Source organism: Micropterus dolomieu, linkage group LG13, assembly GCF_021292245.1.
Source record: "Micropterus dolomieu isolate WLL.071019.BEF.003 ecotype Adirondacks linkage group LG13, ASM2129224v1, whole genome shotgun sequence".
NCBI lineage: Eukaryota > Metazoa > Chordata > Actinopteri > Centrarchiformes > Centrarchidae > Micropterus > Micropterus dolomieu.
This window is the reverse complement of record NC_060162.1, coordinates 4,738,041-4,763,538: the sequence shown is the minus strand read 5'-3', so window position 1 is coordinate 4,763,538 and position 25,498 is coordinate 4,738,041. Positions and strand designations below refer to the sequence as shown.

At 41.0% G+C, this 25,498-nt stretch overlaps 2 protein-coding genes across 2 annotated transcripts in view; one reads left to right on the top strand and one right to left on the bottom strand.

The window, feature by feature from the left end:
• Window positions 1-25,377, bottom strand: part of adamts6 (ADAM metallopeptidase with thrombospondin type 1 motif, 6) — a 66,341-nt gene extending 40,964 nt beyond the window's left edge. The window contains exons 1-11 of the mRNA XM_046067356.1: window positions 24,946-25,377; window positions 23,043-23,457; window positions 22,550-22,938; window positions 20,083-20,257; window positions 19,234-19,457; window positions 18,648-18,731; window positions 17,023-17,168; window positions 13,237-13,280; window positions 9,560-9,665; window positions 6,793-6,939; window positions 619-760 (exon numbers count right to left, since the gene is read on the bottom strand). Of these exons, the coding sequence (XP_045923312.1) occupies window positions 619-760; window positions 6,793-6,939; window positions 9,560-9,665; window positions 13,237-13,280; window positions 17,023-17,168; window positions 18,648-18,731; window positions 19,234-19,457; window positions 20,083-20,257; window positions 22,550-22,938; window positions 23,043-23,142 (1,557 nt within the window). The 5' untranslated portion in view covers window positions 23,143-23,457; window positions 24,946-25,377. The remainder of the gene's footprint in view (window positions 1-618; window positions 761-6,792; window positions 6,940-9,559; window positions 9,666-13,236; window positions 13,281-17,022; window positions 17,169-18,647; window positions 18,732-19,233; window positions 19,458-20,082; window positions 20,258-22,549; window positions 22,939-23,042; window positions 23,458-24,945) is intronic.
• Window positions 24,934-25,498, top strand: part of LOC123982025 (placenta-specific gene 8 protein-like) — a 10,764-nt gene continuing 10,199 nt past the window's right edge. Inside the window, exon 1 of the mRNA XM_046067355.1 lies at window positions 24,934-25,096. The gene's annotated coding sequence lies outside the window, so the exon portion shown is untranslated. The remainder of the gene's footprint in view (window positions 25,097-25,498) is intronic.

Below are 25,498 nucleotides of genomic sequence, written 5' to 3'. Positions count from 1 at the left end.
TTTCTAGGCTGCAACTAAGGATTTTTATTCACGTGACAATTATTTCCCCAATTACTAGTATAATTGTTTGTTCTATCAAATGTCAGATAATTGTGAAAAATCATGACCAACAGACCAAAACCTGAAAACGTTTTACTATGACATAAGCCAAAAAAGGAAGTAAAAATGTTTGGCTTTTTATTTAAAAAAAATGACTGAATGATTAATCAATTATCAAAATAAGTGCAGATAATTTTTTTGTTGATCAACCAATCGTTTTGTGATTTCTAAACAGATTTATGGACATTCAGCTGACTGTAGCAGGGTGCATGTATGTGTGTATTTCTGTGAGGATACTACTACAAACATTTGGATTCTGTTCATGTCTTAATAATATATAATAATATATTTGTTTACATGCCAACTATCCACTCTGCTTTCCAACTGAAGTCCAGTCCTGTGTGGGTGTTTCAGCAATGCTCCTGTGAGATGTCTTTGACTGCACCATCCCTTGTTCCAGAGTGAAAATATAAGATTGTGAACTAGTATGAGCTGCTCCAGTTAAACAGGGATCCCTCTGGGTCAGTGAGAAGAGGACAAGTGAGCAGGAGAGCAACTTAAAAGATGCTGGTTTCTTACCCCATACTTGCACTGACGTGAGGAGGCTCCGTACTGGAAGCGACACTGCTCGTCTGCATCGTACACCTGCCCCGGGGCCACTGTTGGGTACAGGAAGTCTCGTTTCAAAGGTTCATTGTCCAGACACGTCCCCCGACCTGAGCTGTCAAAAAGACAAACCTACAATAGGATTGTTTCTTACACAAAGAAACCTTTCTACACTTTGGCAATGATTTAGAAATGCCAAGACTGGACGACTAAAGTCCCCCACCTCTCTTCTCTGTTATGTGAGTCATTTAATTTTACCACCAAACTACCATTGTAGGAAGCTTGTCAAAGATCTCAAATGACATGTAGTTAATGTTAATATTACACATCAACACCTCATCATCAAAGGAAGGGTTGAAGCACAAGCAGAGGCAAAGAGGGCAGGCGAATATGCCGGTCTTAAAAGACCAGCCCTCTCTGATTATATGGCTCTGTGTGTCACTGCTTACATTGAATCCACAGAGGAGCCAATAAAATAACAGAGCATGGGAAGGAGGAGAAAAATCTGGAGTGAACTATGGGTCATATGTCCAGGACTAGGATTATGTTAAGTCTGTTTTGTCAGATAGAAATATGTGCACTCACAAGGAACTCCGAGGAAACACACACACACACGCTGTTTTCTATTGTAGTAGTTAAAAAATAAAAATACTTCAGAGCTTGTTTAACTGCCTGTGTTGCTGTGTGGATGCTTTTCTCGCGCGTGTCATAGAAAAAAAATTTATTATTATTCTTCTGACCTTTTTCCAAAGCATAAGACATAAAATCATACTAAAGACAAGCTCTAATAAACAAACAGAGACATATTTCATTTTGATCTCTACCTCCTCTTTTCTCTCAAGGCAAAATGTTACTACGAAGATTTACTATAAGACTGTCTTCTCTCCAGCTGTGGCAGCTGCAACGTGCAGTGGAATACATCCCTCGAAAGGAAAAGTGGGCCCGATGACAACAATAATGTAGAGCTATACTTAATGACTGAGCAAACTGGCCTAGCATACAGGAAAGCCTAAAACAAAGAGAACATTAAAGACCAGTTTAAATTACACAAACACATATTTTCTCACTTACCTCTAGTGGTATCTAGCCATGCAGATAGTTTTGGTGTCCAGATTTTGAGATATTTGTTTCTGAGCTTATCTTCCTGTACCTCAATACAATGAAGAATGGAAATTAATTTATGGTACTCACAGATATTGAACAATATTAAAAGTTTCCAGATACTTTCTAGATAAGCCGCGTCCTAGAAACTCCTAGCTCAGCTAATACTGTTATTTATTGAAACTAGATTCTAACAAACAAATAATCCCTGCAAACGTTGTTGATAATGTATTCTGGAAAGACGCTGCTTTACAATTTCTTGTATTGTAATGTATTTTTTCATTGCTGTGAGCACCACAAACAAACTTCCAATCACCTCTGCTGTACTGAAAGACCAACTTGCTTGGCTGGACGTTCCGCTAGAGGTAAGTGATATAATATGACTTTTCATCATTTGACACTTTAATGTCATGTTCTGTGCTATATTGAGGGGACAAATGTCAATCTTACACCTCAGGATTGTGTTGCACCAGCTATTCGTTTTTTGTCTAAGTTGTTAATAACTACTAGCTAGTTTTTTATTAAATCAGGTTGCACTACTAAAGGAAGAATTTTACATTTTGGTGGACAATTACGTGAGAGGATCAATACTGCTCTCATGGCTGCATGTTGAATATGAAGCTACAGCCAGTAGTCAGTTAGCTTAGCTTAGCATTAAGACTGGAAATAGGTAGCCTGCATGTGTACAAAGGTTAGCAAAATCCTCCTACCAACGCTTCTAAAGCTCCTCAATTAATATCTTATATTTTGTTTGTTTGATTTACACAAAAACACAAATACTGAAAAATGGAAGTGTAAAAACAACAGTTTTCATGGTGCTATGTTCTGGACTATTTCTTGGCTGGTACCAGTCACCCTGCCTGGCAGTGAATTAAACCAGCTGGTTAAACCCTGCTAATTGAGGAGCTTTAGGAGTGCTGGTAGGTGGATTTTGTTAACATATGCTAACTTAATCTAATTATGCTAATCCAATTTAAAGTATTTAGCTAGTCATATAATCTGACGTTATTAGCATAAGGCTTTGTAATATGTGGTATATTGTGTTATTTGTGTGCAATGTAATTTAAAATCTTCCTCATCTTTTACTCTTCTCTAAAATGCTCATAAATTAGCAAACTAAAATTCGTTCAGTTAACTACACAACACGTACCGCTTGCAGTTTGTATGTGTAAATAAACAACTAATCCTTATGAAAGAACTGATTTGTTCTTTATTTATTTTCTAAAAATGTGTAAAGGTCTACTGAATAAACACTTAAATTATAACTAAGCAAAGTTTTAACTCATCTTTAATGTCGAAGATGATGTTTTACAAAAATGTACTGACAACTTACATTTTAATGGTTAAGTGATGTACATAGTTCAAGGATCTTCATCAAATATGTACTTTTAGGGACAATAATGAACAAAATAAAACAAAACATATTATGCATTCTGTTAGTTTTCATCCCGGGGTAGCAAATGCAAAAAAAAATGCATTTTAAATTGAACTTAAATGTTCCAAACTGAGAGTCTTCCTTCCTTCTTTCCCCTCTCGTCCCTCTCATCCCTCTTTTTCTTGTCTTTCTTCCTCTCTACATCCCCTGTTCTCATTTATTGGATGGAATAATCCTATTTCTTGGCTCTGGCTCCTCGGAGGACCCTCTCATCATGGAGAGAGAGACAAACCAGTCTCTGAAGCCCCCAGACTCCCTGTGCACTAAGGGCAAGCCTCACTATTTATTGTTTTGGAGAGAGACAAAATAGTCAAAGTTTAAACATAGAGGCTATTATTTGACATAGTCGCAAAGGCTTCCTGTCCAGTGGATTCAGCCAAATTCATAATGCCGAGCGGAAATATCCCCTAATAAGCTGGAACATCACCGATCCTTGAACTCTGACACCAGTCGTTCATGTAGATGTTAACCATGCTGATTGGATCCAAACAGAGTTGAGACAGCAGCATGATTAAATCAGACTAACAATTATCACAAGGCACACAAGGCTAATATCGAATTCAATAGAGTATGTGGACTCTGAGAGTTTAATAAACCCAAACGGCCTGTCTTTAAACATTTATAACAAACTGGCACGCAGACTTGGGAGAATAAAATATGACTGAACTGTGAGTGCATTCATAAACCATTCCTAAAAAAACCCCAAACAAAGCACCACATATTGCTTTAGCAAGACAGTGAATCTAGGCCAACACCACAGCCAAAGTTGTTTACTTGGCTAGGAGAAGCCCGTGCGATATCCAAAACTCTGATTGAGGGAGAGAAAGGGAGGATAATTGGGAGTTTACAGACAGAACCCTTTTGTAAGAAACATAAAAGCTAAGGGCAATAAAACCAAAATGAAAAAAAAAAACACTCAAGCAACAAACTGATAGAAATGGGGAAATAACTTGATTCTGCTTAGAAAACAAGAAAAACAACTTTGTCTCTTTTTTGTTAAAACACAGCTTGGACACTCGAGCCAGAAATGAACAGGAACCCGACGGAGCAGCAGAGAAGCAGCTCTTTGTGCCCGGGTTGGATGCTGGTATATAATACTGTCATCTCTGTCACAAGCGTTGTTCACTAACCCTCCTCTAACAGCTTTCAGCCGGAAACATCATCTGACAACCACGGCCGCTATTATCTGCTTTCTTATAGGGCCTCGCCAAACAGTCACACACACAAAGACACACCGCAGGCTTGCAACGCATCCAACCGATACTTCACCATAAGGTTGTATATTAGGATCCGCAAGCGGCACTCAGGTCTTAGTGATGAGCGATCAAGCTGAACTGTAGAGAGAAAAGGCCTCTACAGGAAGAGGGAAAAAGATTTTGCTTTGTGCAGGGTCTGTACTGAGAAGCAGTTACAAATTAAGATATTTGGAATCACCACTGCTTCTTTGCAGAGGAAAGTTTAAACAAACAGGCTCTATTATCCAGAGTAGAATAAAAGATAACACTTTGAATGAGAATAATGGGTTCTTTATGTTTTTTAATCCACAAACCTGTTTAACCATTCTCAAATCAGATCAAGCGTAACAAACGCAGGCTGACATACACAGATACATGCAAATTATTATGCACAAACATGCATATTAAGACAAGAATCGGCTAAAAGCTGAGCCTGACCCTGACCTCTAATCCCCTCTGTGCAAGAGAGGTAATAGTCCAGAAAATATAACTTCCTTGTCTGAATCTGTTAACATTTCCACTTCTCTCCAAGTCTAGTACAATCAGGGAACCAAGGGTGTTGTAGCTGATAAAGCTTATTGAAGTAGAACTAACACCTGCTCGACTGAGTCCCTTTCAGACAGCGATGCTGCCGATATGTGTTAAGGTTGGCAACCGTCTCCTGCGGGTCTGATTTTGAACCTTCATCTTCCTGCTGAACCAATTATTTTGCCTTCTGCACCTCTACAAAACCCTATTTAAAATAGTCCACTCTTTCATCACTGCATTAACTGATTTTTTGGCAACTTGCAGGCAACTGTAAACACACCAATGACATATTATCACCTGATAAAGTTAATGTGAAAAATGCGGAAAAAGCAAATAGCTGTCTATTTAGACATCTAAAAGATCCATAGCGACATTAGCATTCATTTTGAGTCATGTTTCTGCCCAACTGCCGCCTATAAGAGCAATATTCACTCCTTTTAACGCCAACTATGTTCACCAGCTGGTCGTTAACTTTGAAGGCAGTTTGATACTTGACAGGAAGCGTACAGTCAGTTTTTGCGGGTGTTTTTGCTTAACACAGTTACAGCAAAGTTGCAAAAACCAGACAATGAGCCGAAAAAATGCTAAAATAAGCTTTATATATATGATTTAAACAGCAGAGTTGGGTCTCTGAGTTTTTCCCCTTTCAAATTATGCATATAATCTATATCCATTGTTATTATAAAAAAAATTATTAGAGCAGCTTTAACTGCACCACCATATTCACTCAGAGCTGCATCTGTTATTTCTGTTTCTATTGTAACATTTGCTTCCTTGCATTACTTTACAGCTAAACCGCCATTGCTGCAAGCAAGCAATTGCTCAGAGTTGCTGAGTGTTGCAAACATGAGAAATCTTTGACCTCATTCTGTGATGGTTAAAGAAGGATAAAGAAGAATGGCAGCATGTTTCTCATCTGCGGGAACAATCCTGACCACTTTCTGATTGTTATTCCTACACAATGAAGCTGTTTCCCAGCAGTGGCACAGCCCGCCCAGTGCTCCATCTGTGGAGAAATGTCTTCAATCCACAGCTACCAACAGTCCCCAGCTGAAATCTAGCAGAAATTTAGTCTGAGCCTTAGTCTGTTAACAGGTCGTGAGGAGACCAGACCTCTGTAGCATGCTCCTCATCTCTGCTGGAGGCTAGCAGCTCGAGGCTACATTAGCTGCTACGAGCATAACACTGTTAGTCAACTATTCCTTTCTTGGCTTAAGGTGAGCTGTATAATCCCAAGCAAAGCTGCTCCTTTATACACCTCCTCTAAAAGCAGCTTTAACTCAATGCACCCATGATGTGCAGATGTTTTGTCTGGCCTTCTCTAACTCAAGACTAGCAACCCGCGTAAGTTTTTTTACCATGCCAGGCTGGCAGGACATGACTCTTCCAAACATGATTCTGCCAAACGTCACCTCTTTACTCCACAGTTTATTTGTGCACTTTGAGTTTTTATCTTATTTGACCTATCCACATTGGAGCAGTGGTTGAAGGCAGCTGGCCTACACATCACCACTGAACACCACATGAGCTCTCACATCACCCGCCTTGTGGTGTAAGGATGCAAGGGTGGAAGACACCCACATATCATGCGCAGCCACAAGAAGGTCTGGCAGGAGTCTTAGTGATGAAATGGAAGTGAATAAGTGGGGAAGGACTTGCGTACAAGACAGCCTAGCGGGTCACCACAAGGGCCAGCCAGTGGCAGCGGGCTGTAAAGCGAGGCGGCTGCAAGCAAGCTGGAAAACAGGCATGCAGCTTTTTCTCTACTGCACACACACACACACACACACACACAGAAATGCAAATACACTCAGACAGTCCCACAGGGAACGACCATCATCCACTTACTCGAGAAAGCTGGTGATGTAGTCTTTGCTGCAGGCAGACCAGGAGAAAGGGTTGGTGTTGGCGGTTATATGAGCGGCCATCAGTTTGGCTGTCTCGTGGCCTTTGGTACCGCAGGAATTCCCAATCCCATCATGGTTCATCCCAAAACTGAAACACACAAAATAAAAAACTGGAATTCAGCCGGCTGGGTGTGATGATCATCAGTAAACCACTGGTCTAAAAGTGACCCTCTCTTTGGCAGTTGACTGCGCAGTTAAGTTATGATGAGACCTGGATAGTCCAGGTTGCTGGCTGGAGGATGTCTCCCACAGTGGCTGTAAAGATCGAGATATGTGGCTCTGAAACAGCTGTGTGTCAGAAGAGCCAGGGGTCAAGGGTCAAACCCTGTCTGGAGCTCGGCAAGAACAAAAAAGTTCTAATCACCACTCTGATGCCTGCCTGTCAATCAGCACCTACAGGTTGTAGCTTGCCGTGTGGGAGAGTCACTGCCGACTGGAGAGAGGGATCCTTTAGATCAATAGTTGCACTAGGGAACAGAGAAAGACCCAAAACCCCAAACAGCTCCTGACCTTGTGGTCTGTTATGAAAGCTGCACAAGAATTTATTTCACATTGTGGGCTGAAAATAAATCATTTTAACTATTCGTTTAACAAAAAAACCTTATCTGTCTGGATATCATTTGGGAGAAAATATCACGTTACAGCAGGATGTCAAAGCTTACTTTTCCTTCCAGGCCAGGAGCACAAATCAGGTCTAATGTATATAACAAACCCAACCACATTGCACAGCCTGAACCTGTTTTTCTAAGGCTTGCGTTTATGACATTTTACCCTACACTGGAAATAAATCAACCCAGTTGAAACCCCGCTGCAGTGTGTTTTTTTTATACATCCTCTTGAAGCAGAGACTATTTTTACAACTGCCCCACAACAGAAGCAGACATGAGACATAATAAAGGAAATCGCCATCTTGCTGAACTCTCTCGTAGGGATACGTAGACCAATACATCATCATTATTTTGCTTTATATTCAGGAGGAAAGAGACAGAGGTATGTGGACACTGACATTTGCATGAGGAAATATGTGAAGATACAGTTCAAGACGTCTGCAGGAGGAAGAAAGGTCTACATGCAGGTCTGGTGAACTCAAGTTGAAAGAAATGTTATTTTAAGAGCGATGATTAGAGCACGCAGTCGTGAACGTGATAAAAGGTTTAAGATGATCTCAAGCAAAAGAATTGCTATTTGCAACAAACAAGTGCAACTCTGTGAACATCTTCCAGGGGAGACTGTCTTAAAGAGGTCATATTATGCTCATTTTCAGGTTCAAATTTAAACCTATTTAAATTTATAAACCTAGTTTACATGGTTTAATTTTCAAAAAACACCATATTTCTTTTCATACTGCACATTGCTGCAGCTCCTCTTTTCACCCTGTGTTGAAGGCTTCGTTTTAGCTATGGAGTGATACATCTTGTCTCTAAATGATCTTTGTTGGCAGTTGCACATACGCAGTTCCTAGTTAAGGACTATTAGCCAATCAGAAGCAGAGAAGTGCGGGTCAGCGATAAGCAAACACGGCTTTGTTTCAGCTGTACATGTTGCCGAACAGCTTAGCAACATAGACTGGAGCAAGAGTTTCAGAGTGGTGAGTTATTAATCTTTCATCCATAAAGTTTTAAATGAGCTGAGCTCTCTACGTCGCAGTAACAACTTAATGTCCATTCACTGCCTGGAGGGTAGCTAGTGTTTGGAAGGGAAAGGAGAGCTGTGTGCTGCAGCTCACTGTTTTTCCACCGGTGTTTTTGAGGGCGTGTCGGAGTAGCCGCTTGGCGACATTATATGAGGAGCATTTAGCTTTCATCCCTGTGTCGTCACAAGGATGAAAGGGAAACGGCTGGACTACAAACGAGCTATACGTCAAGCGGTTCAGAGCAGTCCTTTCTGTGGGAGATGGGAACTCCCTTTGGGCTGGACTTTGGGCTTTTTCACTTTGCAAAAATGTTACATGCAAAAAAAAGTTTTATAACTCAATAGGCCAAAAAGCATAATACCACCTCTTTAAACAATATCGCGCCCCTCTCTCTGCTCTTCACCACGCCATGCAGTGCACTCTTATGATTTCCAATGTGCTCGGACAACACATCACACAAACTAGTTATTTTCTTGTATAACCCAGCCCTTAAACTGTTGGATATTGGAACGGAGGAATTTCCTCTGGACAGACCTGCATGAAGACGCTGAAGAAGCTGTAAGGGAGTGAGATAATTTTCCAAGCAACTACTGAACTATATTAATTACCCTGCCAAAATAGAACAATAAAAAACACGCTGAAGATGACACTGTCACCAGAATATTAATTTAGCTTTACGTTTTCGTTTTGAGTAATTTTTTAAGGAAGTAAGTAAAAATTCTCTGATTTCAGCTTCTCAGATGTAAATTTTTTCTAGTTTCTTTACAGTAAACTTAATATATTTGGGTTGTGGACAAAACAAGACATTTGAGTGATGTCCTCTTTGGCTTTGGTAAACACTGATCAACATTTTTTTTACTTTTTTCGGAACAAAGAACTAAGCAATCAATCATGAAAATGATCGTTATTTTAGAAGTTAAATTAACTTTTTTGTGGAAAAACCACACTTGAACAAGAATGAATCTGTCATTCTTGTATGAGGCCTATTCATTTTGTCCCACCACTACTATTTGCATCATAATGTAACGTCAAATTTTATATTTCATATTAGAATCTTAAAAGTCTTAAAACTCACTTGTGGCCGATCTCGTGCGCAATGGTGAAGGCAGATCCGAGGCCGATGTCTTCATTGATGCTGCAACTCCTCTCCGGCTCGCACATTCCAGCCACGGAGGCCAGGCCTAGACACAAACACACACACGCATGCCAGACAAACATACAATCACAGGGTCAAGACGCCGCATTCTTAGGCGTCATGGTCATAAAATTGGGACTCCACACTTCTGAATCTCCTGTTCACTAGAGGGAGTTGAGTTTAGTGAATCTTCTGTTCACTAGAGGGAGTTGAGTTTAGTGAATCTTCTGTTCACTAGGGGGAGTTGAGTTTAGTGAATCTCCTGTTCACTAGGGGGAGTTGAGTTAAGCATCCCCGGCTCGACAAACTACAGTGATTGTTGGAAAATGTCTAGACAAGGTGTAGATTTATACATTTCAATTCATGTAACAAGGCTCCGTCTAAAACGCGAGCCAAGGACGGGAATATAAGAACCCCCTCCTCACCAACACCGTACCCCACCAGAAACCTGTCAGAAAATAGAGATATTTTCCTCATTTCAAACCAAGAGTCTGAGAACAAGGGAGAGAGAAAGGGAGAGGAGAGGGTGTTTAAAGTTAAAACCTCTCCACAATCCAGGTGTCGCACGTCCTTTTTTCCTAAAGCCTGACAGGTCAGATAGGGAGACAGGAGGCAATTCTTCACAGATTACATCTACAGGTGACTGCAGAGTGGATCATATGACAGAGCAAAGCAGGTGTGTTTGTGTCTGATGTATTTGTGTGTGTGTGTTGGGGGATGTGTATTTGCTCAGGTTTTAAGATATTCCAAGACTTCTCCCTCCTTTCCAATAAATTTAAGGTGAATAGGATTTAATTTGTGGTCTGCCCACACATCATTACAAAAATATTAACAAACTAAAAAGAACAGCAACATTTCTTTTCTAACAGTATCCCTGATGCTCTGGATAATCCCCAGACCTCATAAATCAAGTTTCCATCCAAATATCAACCATCCATGTATCCATCCACTTCTGCAGCATTTCCCAAACTATTTAGGCAATGTACCCTCTTCTACATCTTGACCGGATTGAGGAACCCCCAATCCCCCACACTTTATTTAAAAGAAAACACAACGTAGCCTATTTATAGCTACGTTAAGTTTATGCATGCACAAATAATGAGAACACATACCGGTAAATATTCAAGAGATCGCAACAATGCGCTTTCACAAGTTAGGCTAACTAGTTACATAAAGACCAGCAGGAGTTGAAAGGCACGCAAAGGGGTGCACGCGCCACACTTTGAGAATCCCTGCACTACTGTTACCCAAGTATTAGTAGTTGGAGCATTACGATAAACTGCTGGTGGCACTACCTAATAAAATTAATCATTTCAGAAGAAGAGGGAGCAACAAGATAACGTAATTAAAAGTCAAACGTCAAACAAACAAACAAACAAACAAAAATTATGTTTAAATCATCAAGCATAGCATTAGTTCAGGCAGGCAAGAAAATCCAGCTAGTTTACAATCCAAGCACATCAGCAGATACCAGCCATCTTAAAGCCAGCCACATCAGCTGGCAGCTCAGCTGATTCCGCTCTTAGCATTCATTGGTAAATTCCATACAAGGCGCCTTATTTAAGTTTCTATAGCCTGCCTGCACTTGCTGCTTCCTCTGCAAAAAGCTTATAACCCACCTCAGCTCCTCCTCTCAGGCCGTATCTGATTAATCATGTCTTTCTGATATTAATGCCTGCTCTGTTCTGTACCCTAGGGGGTCTTTATTGCTGCTCTCTGCCTTGGGCTTGGGCCCAGAACAGAGCCATACCACCAAACACTGACTGTCCCGACTGAAATGATGAAACATTCATGTTTGTTTCATGTATTAATTCGAGGAAGGTTGGCGTCTCCCTTAACACACCAAACAGATGTGGTGTTTTTGTCTGATGCTAATTTTTGTCTCTTCAGTGGAAGCTTCAGTGGACGTTCACACATGCGTCATGTCGTGATGTATTCTCTGTAGTTTTATCCTGCTTCCATTGCTCTTTGTTGCACTTTTTTCTAAACCTGAACAAATTCCATTTAGGGTTTTAAAAACAGGTGGATGGAAACATATTTATAGTTTTCAATGTGAACTTCTATCTACGTCTTAACCTGAGCAAATAAAACTTTGTGAATGGCAAGGGGTAAATGTGAAAATATGTTTATTTGAAATTTGGTTGGATGGACACTTTTTTTTTCACAGAAATCTTAACTTTCAATTTGTTTTGTATGCACAGACACAGTTTTCCAATTCACAGTCAAGTGTGATAGCGATAAACGTGACACATCTGCATTTACACTTGTGACACATCTGCATTTACACTTGTGAGTAACCTCGTGAGTAAATCATGTTCTGGTGGTCAGTACAGCTTCAGATTTTACAGTATACTGTAGTTTGCATGAACTCCCTGCCTCCCTGCTAAAAGTGTCATGGCTTTTGTATCCTCTTTACTAAGAGGCTAAACAAGAATAGACTCGCAAATCAGGAGGCCACTGAAACCATTAGTGCAGGGAAAGAGGGAGCCTGAAGGTGCAGATAGAAGGAGGAGAGGGAGGGAAAGGAAGGAGGGTGGCTACTCTACGCTTAGTTTAAGAATGTGTGAGTGTGTGAGTGTATGTGTGTGCGTGGGTCGTGGGTGAGTGCAAACACACACACCGCTTTGCAAGTTGTTTTCTTAACACCGGGGTGGACTGTGTATTATCTCCAGCCCCATGATTACTCGGCGACCCTAAAGGCCAGCGATCTGACCTGGGAGCATGATCCCCGAAGAGGAGAGGGAGGAGAGGAGGGGAGGAGGAGAAGGGGGGTTTAAGACAACGAGGAAGCCAAGCAGATGCCCGGGCAATTAAAGCGACCGGGGAATGTGACGAATGCGGTCAATCTGTCAAACCACCCCTGAAGTCACAATATTACCTCCAAGATATACTGTGGTGCCTGCGGGGACTTTACAAAGATAAGATGGGGAAAGAAGAGCCTGCTGGGTAAGAGGTTTGGGGTTGAAGAGGAGAGAGAAAGGGGAGGGGGATCTCTGCCAGTGCTTGCTGTCCCTTTTTCCACCCCCAATACCACAACCAGCATATCACCCACTCTATCTCCCTCCTGCATACTCTAACACTCCTTATAATTGTCCTTTTCCCCTTCCCTTTTCCTTTCTCCCCCCCCCCCCCCACCCATGCCTCCCTCCTTGGCTTTTCAACACATACATTTTCCTTTTTCTCTCAACCACGGTGGAAGAGTAAACACCTTAGACAAACTGAGGTAAGAGGCAGAGGAGAGAGAAAGAGCACTTTTATAAACTGGAGGCCGTGCGGGGAGATGACCACGGCTGTCCGGGTTTCTAAGCTCAAGCCTTCAACAGACTGAGGGCAGTCACTGAGGAGCTATAATAACACAAGTGAAAACATCCTTCTCATTATGTCTCACAGGAGCTGTCTGGTGATCCTCTAAAGGAGACTTTGAAGGTTGCAAAATAAGGTTTGTCTTAGGACACGTTGAAGGCCGAAAGTGAAAATGAAAATCTATCTAGAGGGAAAAAGAGAAGAATTAACTCCTTAACCGGAGAACCATATCGTCAACATCAGCGAAGATTACTAATTTGGCAAGAAAACACATGTTAATATAAATACATCTTACTCTGCTTAAGTCCACTCACCCAAGGTACCACAGGGTTTGTTCTTGTAGGTGCAGATGTCATACCTAAGGAGAGGCAAAAAAGAGAAAGAACACTAACAATTAAATTAACGCTACACTTCTTTTTGTACATGTACAGTTTTTGGATCTTTGCCATTCCAGGTGGTTAATTCCACCAGTCTTGCCAGATATAATCTCAACCTTTAGCGTAACAATAGCATATAATGAAGCATATAACAGGTTTGGTTCTAGAAAACACCTGGTTCACTCCTCCCTAAACATCATGAGCCTATCACAAAATGTCACTTGGCTAATACACAGGGCTCAGGAATGAATAAGAATAAAGTCAAAGGCTTTGCTCATGCTGTGTCCCTACTGTTAACCCCCGCAGCTCACATACAGGTAATCCAATAGAGCGGGGGGGGGGGGGGGGGGGGGGCACTCTGAGCCACAGTGCTTTAAGAACACATCATACATTACAAATGAATGATCCAATCATTCCTAAAGCTTTTAATCTATTAAAACCAAGGGCACAACAAATTTAATTTAATTCTCCTTCCCCTCTCTCACTCTCCCCATAAAGTCCTCTTCCCTCTCTTTTCTTCACTCCCAGTGGAGCAGCTCCAAACCGGTGAGGTACAGTCATGACCTCTTTGAGGACGTCTGTTTATTTCGATTTATTTTCCTATTTTCCCTTCTGTATCTTTTTTTAACATAACCGGCCACATTCCAAGCAAGGCTGCCTCAAAACTCTATCCGACGCAGAGACTGACTAAGACACCAACAGTGCTGCGGAGGTTAATTGACTTTATTTAGTGCCTCTCTACTCTCCCGACCATTTAAAGCACTTTACGCTACATGTCACATTCACACAACGATGGCAGAGGCTACCACGCAAGGTAAAAATGAACTATTCATTCACACACACTTACACACCACAGCCTTTGGGAGCAATTTGGGGTTCAGTATCTTAGTACTTTCACATGCAGACTGGGGGAAAGCCAGGGTTCAAACTGCTAGGCGATCCGCTCTACCTCTGAGCTCCAGCCGCCCCACCTCACCTGAATGATGATGAGGCGGTAGATGAGAACAATGAATCATTTCAACAATAAGGTTTTGTGTCTTGCTGTTGCATCTCTGCGGGGGAGATCTACACCGATCACTGATGATGAAGAAGTAATAGTAGTAGAATATACTGATGCTAACTGCTTCCTGTGAGTCTGGTTTTCTCAACAGACCATGAATGCGTCATTCCCTATGATGATATTATTATTTTTGTCAAATACTAATTATATTCATTTGAGTGTTGAGATGAATTAAGAAGTTGGAATTAGCTTCATATATCTAGTGAGGACCGCAGACACATAATTAGAATACATTATACTAATAGTGGGAAAATCTCACAGATGTAACATTTTGAAAACACTGAAAATCAAGTCTTACTTAAGTAATGGTTGTCAATTGAGAAAGATATTATGAACAATAACAATATACTCACAACATTATATTGTTATGCCTTGGATCTAAGGCTGCAACAAAAGATTTCTTTCATTACCAATAAATCTGAATTCCTTGATTTGTTTATTTGTTGATTGGTCTATGAAATTTTAAAGACATGGTCTTAAAATGTTTTGTTTTGTCCAACCAACACTCCAAAACCCAGAGATATTCAGTTTACAATGACAGAAACTAGAGAAAAGCGGCAAATCCTTTCAATAGAGAAGCTGAAAGACGATATACTTACTGTTAAGTATAAATTGACAATAAGTGTCCTCTGTGCTGAGTGCTGCCAGCGTCATACTAAACCTTTTTAGATGTATTCCACCATTGCAAGGAATGTCTGACTGTTCCTCCAGACATGGTGGTTAATGAGGGCTTCCTGGTGTCTACCATCAGCTATTTATACTATCTACAATGTTAGCATCTCTGAGCTCAGCTGGTGCCTCCTCCACACAGCTTATTATCTCATTAACTCTCGCCCACATTTGTCTAGTTTTTGCTCAGTATTCACCAATATTGTATTTACTCAACATTAACCAATATTTTATTATATGGAATTAACCTCAAGTACGGCACTGAGGTATTTAATGGGCCTCCTATCAGCAAGGAAGGCAACGTTGATGTGCGCCATCTACAGGCAATAAAAGCTTCTACAAAACTGACATGTGTGCCACCGGCAGGCAATGAGGAAAACTGCAGGTTATAGGCTTAATACAGTTTCATGCTAACTTCAGCATGCTAACTTCAGCATGCTAACGCACAATGATCATGTTTGGCATCTTAGTTTAGCATGTTAGCATACAAACATTTGCTGTGGCTGATGGTCATTTGTTTTGCAGGTAATTAGTCATAAACCAAAGTATTGGACAAACTGAAGTTATGACCTTATTTTTTCTTTTCTTTTGTACCATTCTAAGGTCCTTCAGGCACTTTAAGCCAGGTGAGCGGTGAACAATTTAATATTTTTACTTTTTTAATTTTACTTCACAGCACAATAACTGTACGGTCTCACTCCCACTTTAATTGTGTTTCCAGCAACAGAAAACAGACAAAGCTCTAATAAACCGCTACCTGCTGGCAGACATAGCTAGCAACTAGATAGTGAAGAGAGTGGAACATCTAGCAAGCTAAAGTATTTGCTGGAGACCAAAACAGAGCTAAAAGAAGTGGTGGCCGGTAAGTAGTCAAGAGTTTGCTAGCACATCAGCTATTACAACTTTATAAGGCGACAATATTCCAGGGCTGCAAGTGTTATGCAAATCTCCTGCCACCACAAATCCAACAATTGACTGATGTGGCTTCATAATAATGTTAAAATTGCAGTAAGTATAGGTGGCGATGTTGACATGTCTAAACTGTTGCTGCTATTACTTTCCTTCCCTCGTACGTGGCGCAGTTTAGCATGTTGAGACAGTCTGACATTTACCTTGCAGCTCCCCCTTGTGGACTATCTGAAGGCTGCTAAATATGAATGAGCAGGTTTGTGACTTAAAAGCCAGTTCCATGGGGTGTTTGGTATCTAAAAACAATGAGAAAAGGCTCTTCCTAGAAAAACACGTATAGCCACAGAGAGACATAAACCCCATGACCATTGCATCTAGACTCCGCTATGCAGGCTTTGATGCTGGTGCTAAGTGAAGCTAAAACCAACAATACATACAGGAGCCAAATGAGCTGGAGAACATCAACTGACAGACAACAAGCAAGAGCACACTAATGATAGAAAGGCTGTTTCGCACAGAGCCCACAGAGTCAAAAAGTTTGGCTTTAGCTCATGTCAATCACAGAACACCATCCTCTCTCTAGACAAAATCAGTTGGGGGGGGTTGTTGCTAGGTTATGTTGCTAAAACATTTCTGGCAACAATAAAGCTTATTCCAGGTAATGACAGAGTTTTTCTGCTTTGTGGTAACACCCTCGCCATAAATTGCAGTGTGACAGGTACAGTATGTCTGAAACAGCACATTTTATTTTCAGAAGTGAGGTCTTTATTCCCATCAGTTATAACAGAAACAGGTAAAGTTTGTGCACAGGAACTGGACATTTGGAGGTTTCAGTACTAAAGCTGGTGGCCACCTGTGTGCAGCACACACAACTACAGTCTGAAGTTCGACCATGACTGCACAGCTCAGCTAACCTGCAGCTTATTTGCTCAAAATGAGAAAATGTGGGCCTACTTAGAATAAAATTAACCACTGCAAGAAACAATTCTTACTTACTCTTTGAAGTACACATATCCATGCTGGATCATTGTGCTGGGATGTGAGCAAAATGTGGTCCATAACCTTACATGTAATCTTACACTTACCGGGTGATTAGGACAGCGTTGTCATGATGAGCCATCCCATTTTCAGGAATGCTGTTGCCATCGCTGTGATGAGACAGAATGGACTTCTGCCACTTACAGAAACTGTCCAGTGACTTGTCAGCATGATGGTTAATCTCCAGGTTGGGCTGCAAAAAACAACACAACAGAATAGAGTATTACAAAACAAAAACATATGATGCAGCACAAAAATATTGGTTTCAGTACATTACAGTTTCATATCATGTATCGTATTATGTTGTATAGTGTCGTCTTGTAGTATTGTGTTGTATCATGTCATATTGAGTTGTGTTCTATCATTTCGTAAAATATTGTATCATGTTTTTGTCACATTGTATCGTGTCGTATCATGTTGTAAAGTGTCATATAATGTTCTGTCATTTTGTGTCGTATCATGTGTCATATTATGTTGAATCATGTCAGATTGTGTCGTATGATGTGTCGTATCCATTCAAGTTTTCAAGTCATATTGTTTACTGTACAGCACTGTATACCATACAACTTGAAAAAATACTTTTCACAGGAAAATATATGTGGACTAAATGACATCAGCTGGATTTTTTTCCTAAGTCGTACATTTCTACGCAAAAGTTATCGAATTATGTGATACACGGGCGTCATGTACCCTAGTGGTTAGACGCATACCATAACGTCCCTGCAACGTCCATGCATGTTGTACCCTTCTCATCTCCTGTTCGTTCCAATTGTCTACTGTCCAATCAAGACAAAAATGCAAAAAAATAAGTGGCCTGAACTTCATGTCATGTGTTGACAGTGCTAACCAATGGAGGCACCACATAAAAAGACTACTGCACTGGGATCAGAGGGAGGTTAGAGGACAAGTTGTTGGAAAAGCAGGTTTTTTGTATTTAAGAGAAGATGTAGTAGTAGTAAAGGTAAAACCTTGTATAACAGTACAGGTTAGATGAGTCAAAAAAAAAGTAGAATAAGACCATATTAGAAAAAGCAGGAGATGTGGAAAGATGGTAAACCATTGCATCGCCAGCCGATGATGCAGTGCTGTTTTCAGCCTGCTCAATGATTAATGACGATACAGTTCTGAACAGCCCAACATCAGTGACTCACTTTCACCATAAAATGTTTGTTTTCTAACTGTATTTTCTATGCAGTTTCCCCAAAACAAGGACAGACAGAACTTCTTTCCTACTGGATCAAAGTATGGCTCCACTTTACATAAAAACTTTTTTGTACTTGAGCCGCTATGACCCCTTTAGAAAAAAAACAGATGCTTGGAAAGAAGGCACTCTGTTTCTCCCATCACACATACATACATATGTTCAGTGCATGTAAAAACCCTCACTTGAGGCTCCCTGAGGGAAGATGTCTGAGCACATCTTTCATCTGAAGTGGTGGCCATATGGTGAATAGTCTCTCTCCCCTTCAACCACCACCAATCACATAAAATACTGCAGCTCACTAACGCCAAGCGTATCAGTTGTACACTGACTACAGGTGAGGTTACAGACACTATAAAAAGGTCTTGTGGTTATGATAACTACAATAAAATTGCATAGATGGTTCAAAGTTAGTGAAATTTATGAAAGAAATCTGCAAAACAGACAGGCTAGAAAGCAAATGTTTCTCACCTGATCTTCGGTCAGAACAATCAACCGGGTCACAATAATGTTCACAACATTTCCTAGACTGGCATCACGGTAAAGTTTGGCAACCTGACCTCCAGAAAAGAAGAAAAGACACAAAGTCAGACAAATTGTGTCCACATGTCACAACATCTAATCTTCAACCATTAGGCACTATACCACATTACTCAACATTAGAGCAGCTACCTCTATTGAGAGCTTTAAATCACTTTTAAAAACACATCTTTTTGCACTGGCTTTTAACACATGCTGAGCTGTGACATTTTATTGTTGTTATTGCTTTAAGTATAGTTTTTATCTGTTGTCTGTTTTTATTGTTTTTGGCATATTCTGTTTTAGAAGGGTTTTATTCGACTATTTATTATGCTTTTTATCTTATGCTGTTCTCTGTATCTGTACAGCACTTTGGGGCAGTAGTGACTGTTTGTAAATGTGCTATATAAATAAACTTTGACCTTGACCTTGACCTACTGTAGATATCCGTTAACTAAACTGGCTACAATGGTGAAATCATATATTCCACAGTGTGGCAGACAACAACAACATGACCAAAAAGTAGGATCAAACTTACAATATTCATTACAGACAAGATGTAGTGCTCAATGTCTTTGCGTCCGTGGTAACCGACCATCATTTTATCAGCAACCACAAGTGTCTCCACGAAGCGCTCGCTGCTGACCGAGCGCCTTTGTCTGTGGGTGCTGTTTGACTGCTTGCTGTAGTTTTGGGGTGCAGGGGACGAGTGGACAGGGGAAGGTGTGCTGGAATGGCAAGGTGCACTGTTTTTAATGAGGTCTGTGAAAAACAGGGAAACAAGGACAGGTTTAGTGATCTACTTCAAAATGATGATGCACTATCTGAGAGCTGTATATACTAGATGCACATTGGGAATTTGCTCCTTTGAACCTTGCAGCTAAAGCCTTTGCTTTATGACCCAGATGCTCTGGGAAAAAGCTATAAGATGGTACATGTCAGGGCATGCTAGCTTCCTGCTGATGACAGCCTTTGCTGTTTCTTAGAAGACCTTGGCCCAAATACCAAAATATCCACCTGGTTCTTTTGACAATTCAAAATATACATACAAATACAGACACAGTATTTTGTGGAACTGAGTAGCTTGAATTTTAAAATCTGAACATGATTGTTGGATCTATAAATAGGATTTGTGCTTCTATAAAAGTCAGAGCCAACTACTCTTTTTGCACTGAAGGGCCTTTTATGAAAGCTGGAGCAAGAGTTTTTCTTACAGGTTGAAAGGTGTCCAGGCCAGGAGCAACTATAGCACACAAGAGGCCTGGTTATGTCTACCAGAACCTGGGCCTAGAACCAAACCAGCACTTCCTCTAACCTGCTATGTATAGTTATTCCTTTACGTCAGTTTCACCCACACAGAGTCCAACCCAGATGGAGGTTCACCAACCTGAAATGCCACAGCTGAACTCCTGGCTATGCTCCTGCGGTGAGGGAATGGCAGACATTTTATAAATAACATGTTGCTGTGCTTCTTCCAGGTTCCATTCACCGGAGGTGGTGGAGGATATGTTCTTTAATGGCTCTATCAAATACTGTTCTTCCTCTGTTGTTATAACACCGTGCTTGTTGGGGGAGAAAATCAGTGAAAGAGAAATGGGTTACAAACATAAGCAAACACTGTTGCTAAATGCATAAATCTTAATAAAATGCAGGAAACAGCAACTAACATGTTTTGTTATTCTATTTACTTATATTCTATTAAAGTTGCACGCCTATTTTACACAAGGCAGTTCAGTTTACTAGTAACTGTGTGTTCAGACGGGACGCAAAGACAATTTTAGAGGTGCCATTTGAATACAAAGTCAATGGCAAGATGCCATTAGGAGCAAATTCGCCCACAGTCACGCAAATTGATGAAAAGATGTGTTCATGACTGGAGAAAAATAACAGAAAGAACTGAAGTTTCTGAGGAGTTCAGAGATCACTCAGATGTTAAAACAGAGGCAGAAACACTCAACACAAACATGGTCAGTGTGTGTTGCTAGCTAGCCTTCAGCTAATGTCTGTGCAATTGGTGCAAAAAATAGCGTTGCTTTCTGTCTGAACACACCTTCAACAGCTGTAGAATTTCTTCTGTGGCTCTGAAGGAAAAGTCTAAAAACTTCTGCAGATATAGCCCTGATGACATCATCAAAGATAGCCCTGATTCCATCATCAGGGGTATCTCCGCTCTGAGCTGCCATTTCAAAGACGTGGGCATTTTCTAGGCAGATAAGTCTGATGAGAGATGCAATTAAGTTGCATTATGAGTAATGTAGGATCCAGCCTTTTTACTAGGGACTAAACATCAGGATATCTCAGTCTTTGCGGCTTCAATTTTACCATTTTTTTCTGTGTCTCTTGCAAGCCTCCCAACTTGTGTAAGTGCAACCTTTAAAGCTGGAGTAGGCAACGTTAGAGGGCTAACAGGAGACAGCTAGATTTTGAAAGCATCCAACCGAAAAAATCCCACCCACTAACTCCAAAGCCACTCCCCCAAAGCACATTTTCATGAGCAGTGAGTGCACGGACAGAGTGCGTGCAGGTAGGTAGGTAAACAGACAGGTAAGACTGGATGTTATTACAGTCGACAGCCACAGATACTGTTTTTTATTTAATTTTTGGGTCAGAGTATTTGATTTACTGATTGCTGTTGGGATGTAAAGAGAATTTCAACAAATATAACAAAAAATGCTCCTGAAATAAATTGCCTACCCCAGCTTTAAAAGCTGGAGTACCCCTTTAAATAACTATTTCCTCATGTACTCTCCTCTCCTGGTGGAGTCATGATTTAGCACATACAATACATTAGCAATTAGCCTGCAGTCACATTTAAGAACCCTTAACAATCATTACATCAAGTCCATTAAAAAAATGTTCTCTGCACTTCAATACCCCTTATGCAGCATAAATAGAGAGAAGTCCTTGCCAAAATGAGTTTGTACAAAACTGGCTTGGCTCTGTAAAACCTACAACAAAAGCAATTAACCGCACATCACTCTAGGACACAGAAACATATTCGATTTAGGGGTTTGATAGTGTGTGATGTCAAGATCTCAAACTGTCCAGACAGCTGATTACATTAAAGTGCAGACACAGTTTTGTCCATTTTTGGTGCTGTTAGAAAAAAAGGCAAACACTAATTCAATTTATGATACTCCGTGTAGGTCTTGCCAACACATTTGGCTAAATGTTTTCTGCGCATGATTACATTTGCCAATAAGAAGCAGGGCCTTTTTTTTTATTATTCTGAACCAAGGAGGAATAATAGCTATTACAATGTCTTCCAATTTCTTGATTAGCAAAGGGAAGCTGGACAGTCACACAGTCTGTGGATAAAAGCCTGAGGACTAAAAGCTTAGACAGAATAATTAGATGCCTTGTTAGGGCTGTTTAGTTTTGTTTTTCGGACAAAGCACTTTAAACTACACATGGAGTAATATCTATGATTTATGCACATTATTCACAGATCACAAAAAGGATCAAGTACAAGAAATTTGATCCCAACTACTGAGGCTTTTAAAATCTGAGGATAAAGCGTGATATTTAACGCACAAATGGAAAGAAAAGCCCTGATGCTTATCACTAACAGATCACTGAGATGATGTGATTTTTCAACATGAGCTCCTCAGTGTGCCAAGTGGAAGGAAGCCAAGATTCTGTTGAGCAAACCACAATTGGTTTAATCCTTTGGCGCTGAGTCTGAAAGATTGGCTGACATGAGAGCAGCACAAGCTAGGCATATATTAGTTATCTGACATTAGTATCGGGGTTTGTTTGAAGTAAGCCATGTGAACTCTTTGTGGCTCATCAGGCAGTTTGAGTGTGAACCGGTCACTTGGAATAATAACTAAAACATCTCCCTTTATACTCACCAGACCCTTGCAGTTGCTGAGTGCCACTCTCGTTGTGCTCTGCTGATTTTGCAAGAATCCAACATAGTGACAGTTATCTACAACGTTATGACGCCACTCCAGCCCTCCTTTGCCCCAATACTCCACTGTAAAATGTTTTGACACCAGGTGCGGGTTGAGTGTCAGGTTTAAGTGAAAGTGCTTTCCGTAGGCTGACAGTCTGTAGAACAGCCGGGTCTCTGAAGGCTCCGGGTCTAACGCAGGCAGCTGTCCCATTATGGGGTCCACCGCCCCCCGTCTCCGTCGGCCCGGCCGGTGGTTTTTCACAGTGTAGCTCAGGAACTCCCCGTTCTCATCCACCCGCATTGGGACAGTCAACTGGTAGTGCTGCAGGTAGGACAGGAACTCCTCTTTTACAGGAGAAATAAGAAAAGAAGAGAGAAGAAAAGAAGATATAATAAACATACTGTTGTTTACAAGAGAAGATCTTCCTGTTCACCTGTTTACATCATACCTTGAGAGTTGTGTGAAAGTTTGTTGATGCTTTGAAATTCAGAAGCAACCATCACCACCAGGCTCAGAGTCCAAGTCAGCGTCTTCCACAAAATTTCCATAATTCAGGGAAAGATGTGACATGGGGTGAGGGGTAGAGGGTGCTACAAACAGCTTAAAAGCACACGATCGGTCCGATGCCACACCATAACAAGTCCGTGGTTTGCCTCCTTCACTTAAATGTTCTCGTCTTGCTAGAAGGCTCATCCAGGTCTCAGATTCCTGAAGGCGAGCGCTTCCACATCTCACTGGCCTCTGAATTCATGTCATCAGCTCGTAGAAAACAGCGTAATCCATCAGACACAGTCAGTCTCAGGTACAACTCCAAACAGGAAGCTCTATATTGGAAACTTGTCTTGACCGATCCATCTGCATTCCTGTGAAGTTAAGTTAATCAGAGGTTAACTGACCTTTCAGCTCTTGTAATTAATGCTGAATCAGACTTTGTCAGTTAAAAAGGTGAAATTAATTGATTAATCTGAAACTGTTTTAATAATCGAATGATCATTTTAGTCATTTTTTAAAGCAAAAATGGCAAATATTTGCTGTTTCCAGCTTCACAAATGTGAGGATGTGCTGCTTGTTGTTGGTTTATTTCATTTTAAATAGAATATCTTCAAATTTCAGACTTCTGGTTAGACAAAAAAAAGGTAATTTGAGGTTGCCACCTTGGGCTCTGGTGGGCATTTTCCATTATTTTCTGGCATTTTATAAACCAAACGATTAATTGAATAATTGGCAGATGAAACCATAATGAACATTTTTGGTTGGTTCAATGTTAAGTAGTTAACAATTAATCATTTTGTCAACAAAAGAGTGAAAAGACACCCAGAATGACAACTGACAAACCGTCCAGAAAACCAAAATACGTTTTGCACGATTTTTGCTTGAAAAATGACTGAACTGATGATTAAAAATGGTCGCAGGTTATTTATGCTGGTCAACTAATAGATTAATTGACTATCAGCTTTAATTAAAATAATGATTAACTGAAAGCCTAGTTTGTGGCGATTGAATGAAAATCTAATAGGAAGTTCAATATCTTAAAATTTGTTTCACAGCTCTCACTGAACACATCAGTTTATCTGAGCACGAGGTGACAGTTTAATGACTATGACCTGAAAATTCAGAGGGACAACAACGAGGCTATGCAGTGTAATAACAACATTAAAATGGATGAATAAATCTTAACGGCGCTAACGGTGCTGACTAGTCGACATGGTTTCATGTCTGCAGATTGTGGTTTTACTCACTGACGCGCCTCACGTGTGCAAACTATAAACAAACGTCAGCGGACCCAGGTGATAGTCGCATGATGTCCAATGAAAGTGACCGGATGACAGCCTTTGGAAAAGAGGGGTTTCGTGTGCATTTCTTCAGCTCCAGCGCTCCAGACAGACAGCGCTACTTACTTGGCCACTCTGACCCAGACAGTTGGCAGCCGGCCCGTGTGCATTACACCGGTACCTCAAACACAACCCTCAAGGAGCGTCTGCAAATCAAAATAAACCACCTGACGTCGCTTTGAATCATTTTGGCGTTGTTGCAAAAGGCGTGAAGCGTGCTCTGTCAAGAAGTTTAGTTAGTTTGACCGGTAACGTTGCACTACTTACACCATGCAGATGTGGATCCGATGCGTAAATGTTCGCTAAAGTACACATTTTCCACGCAAATGCCCCCCCAAAAAGGTCTTTCTGAACTCGCAGAGCCAACATGACCAGAACAACTGGCTAAATGCTGGTTTGTAAACGCAGTCTGCTTCCCTGAGAGGATTTAAATGCTCACGCGAATCTTGCTCCGACAAAAACTACCTGACAAAGATATCGTCCTGCTTTTTACAGACGGGAGAGTTAACAGATAGTTACCACGCTCATCTCCATTGTCAGCTTCGGTCCAACTGTGCAGGGAGAGCTCAGGACAAAGGACTTCTGCAGCTCTGAAGTTCCGCACACAAACCTCTGCTGCTCTCCTCTTTTCATCTCCTTTTGGTCTCTGCCATCCTCTAAAAGCTGCAATGTGAGTCCCCCTTTCAGACCAGACACCCGGAGCAGCAGTATCCTAAAGCTAGGCACTGTCACAAAACAAAAAGTAGTTATTCAGCTTTTCAAACTCTTGGATTTCCTCCAGCAGAAGGGTCTATTTTCAGCCCATCTGTCGTCTTTATATTCTAGACTTTGTGTTCTTGTGGGTGGCTCAGAGTGGCTTAAAAAGTAAGTTGAAGTTGCAGAGGGTACAGCCGCCACAGCAGACTGACTCTCAGAAAAGTGCATGCAAACACCAACAAAAGTTGGCTTGGAGCTGCTCCTCCTCACTACATTGCAGAGACCGGGTATGTCCCAGTCAGGTCAGCTTCAAATTGGCAGCTTTTTCGGAGGGGTGGGGGTGTGTGTGTGTGTGTGGGGGGGGGGGGGGGGCGTA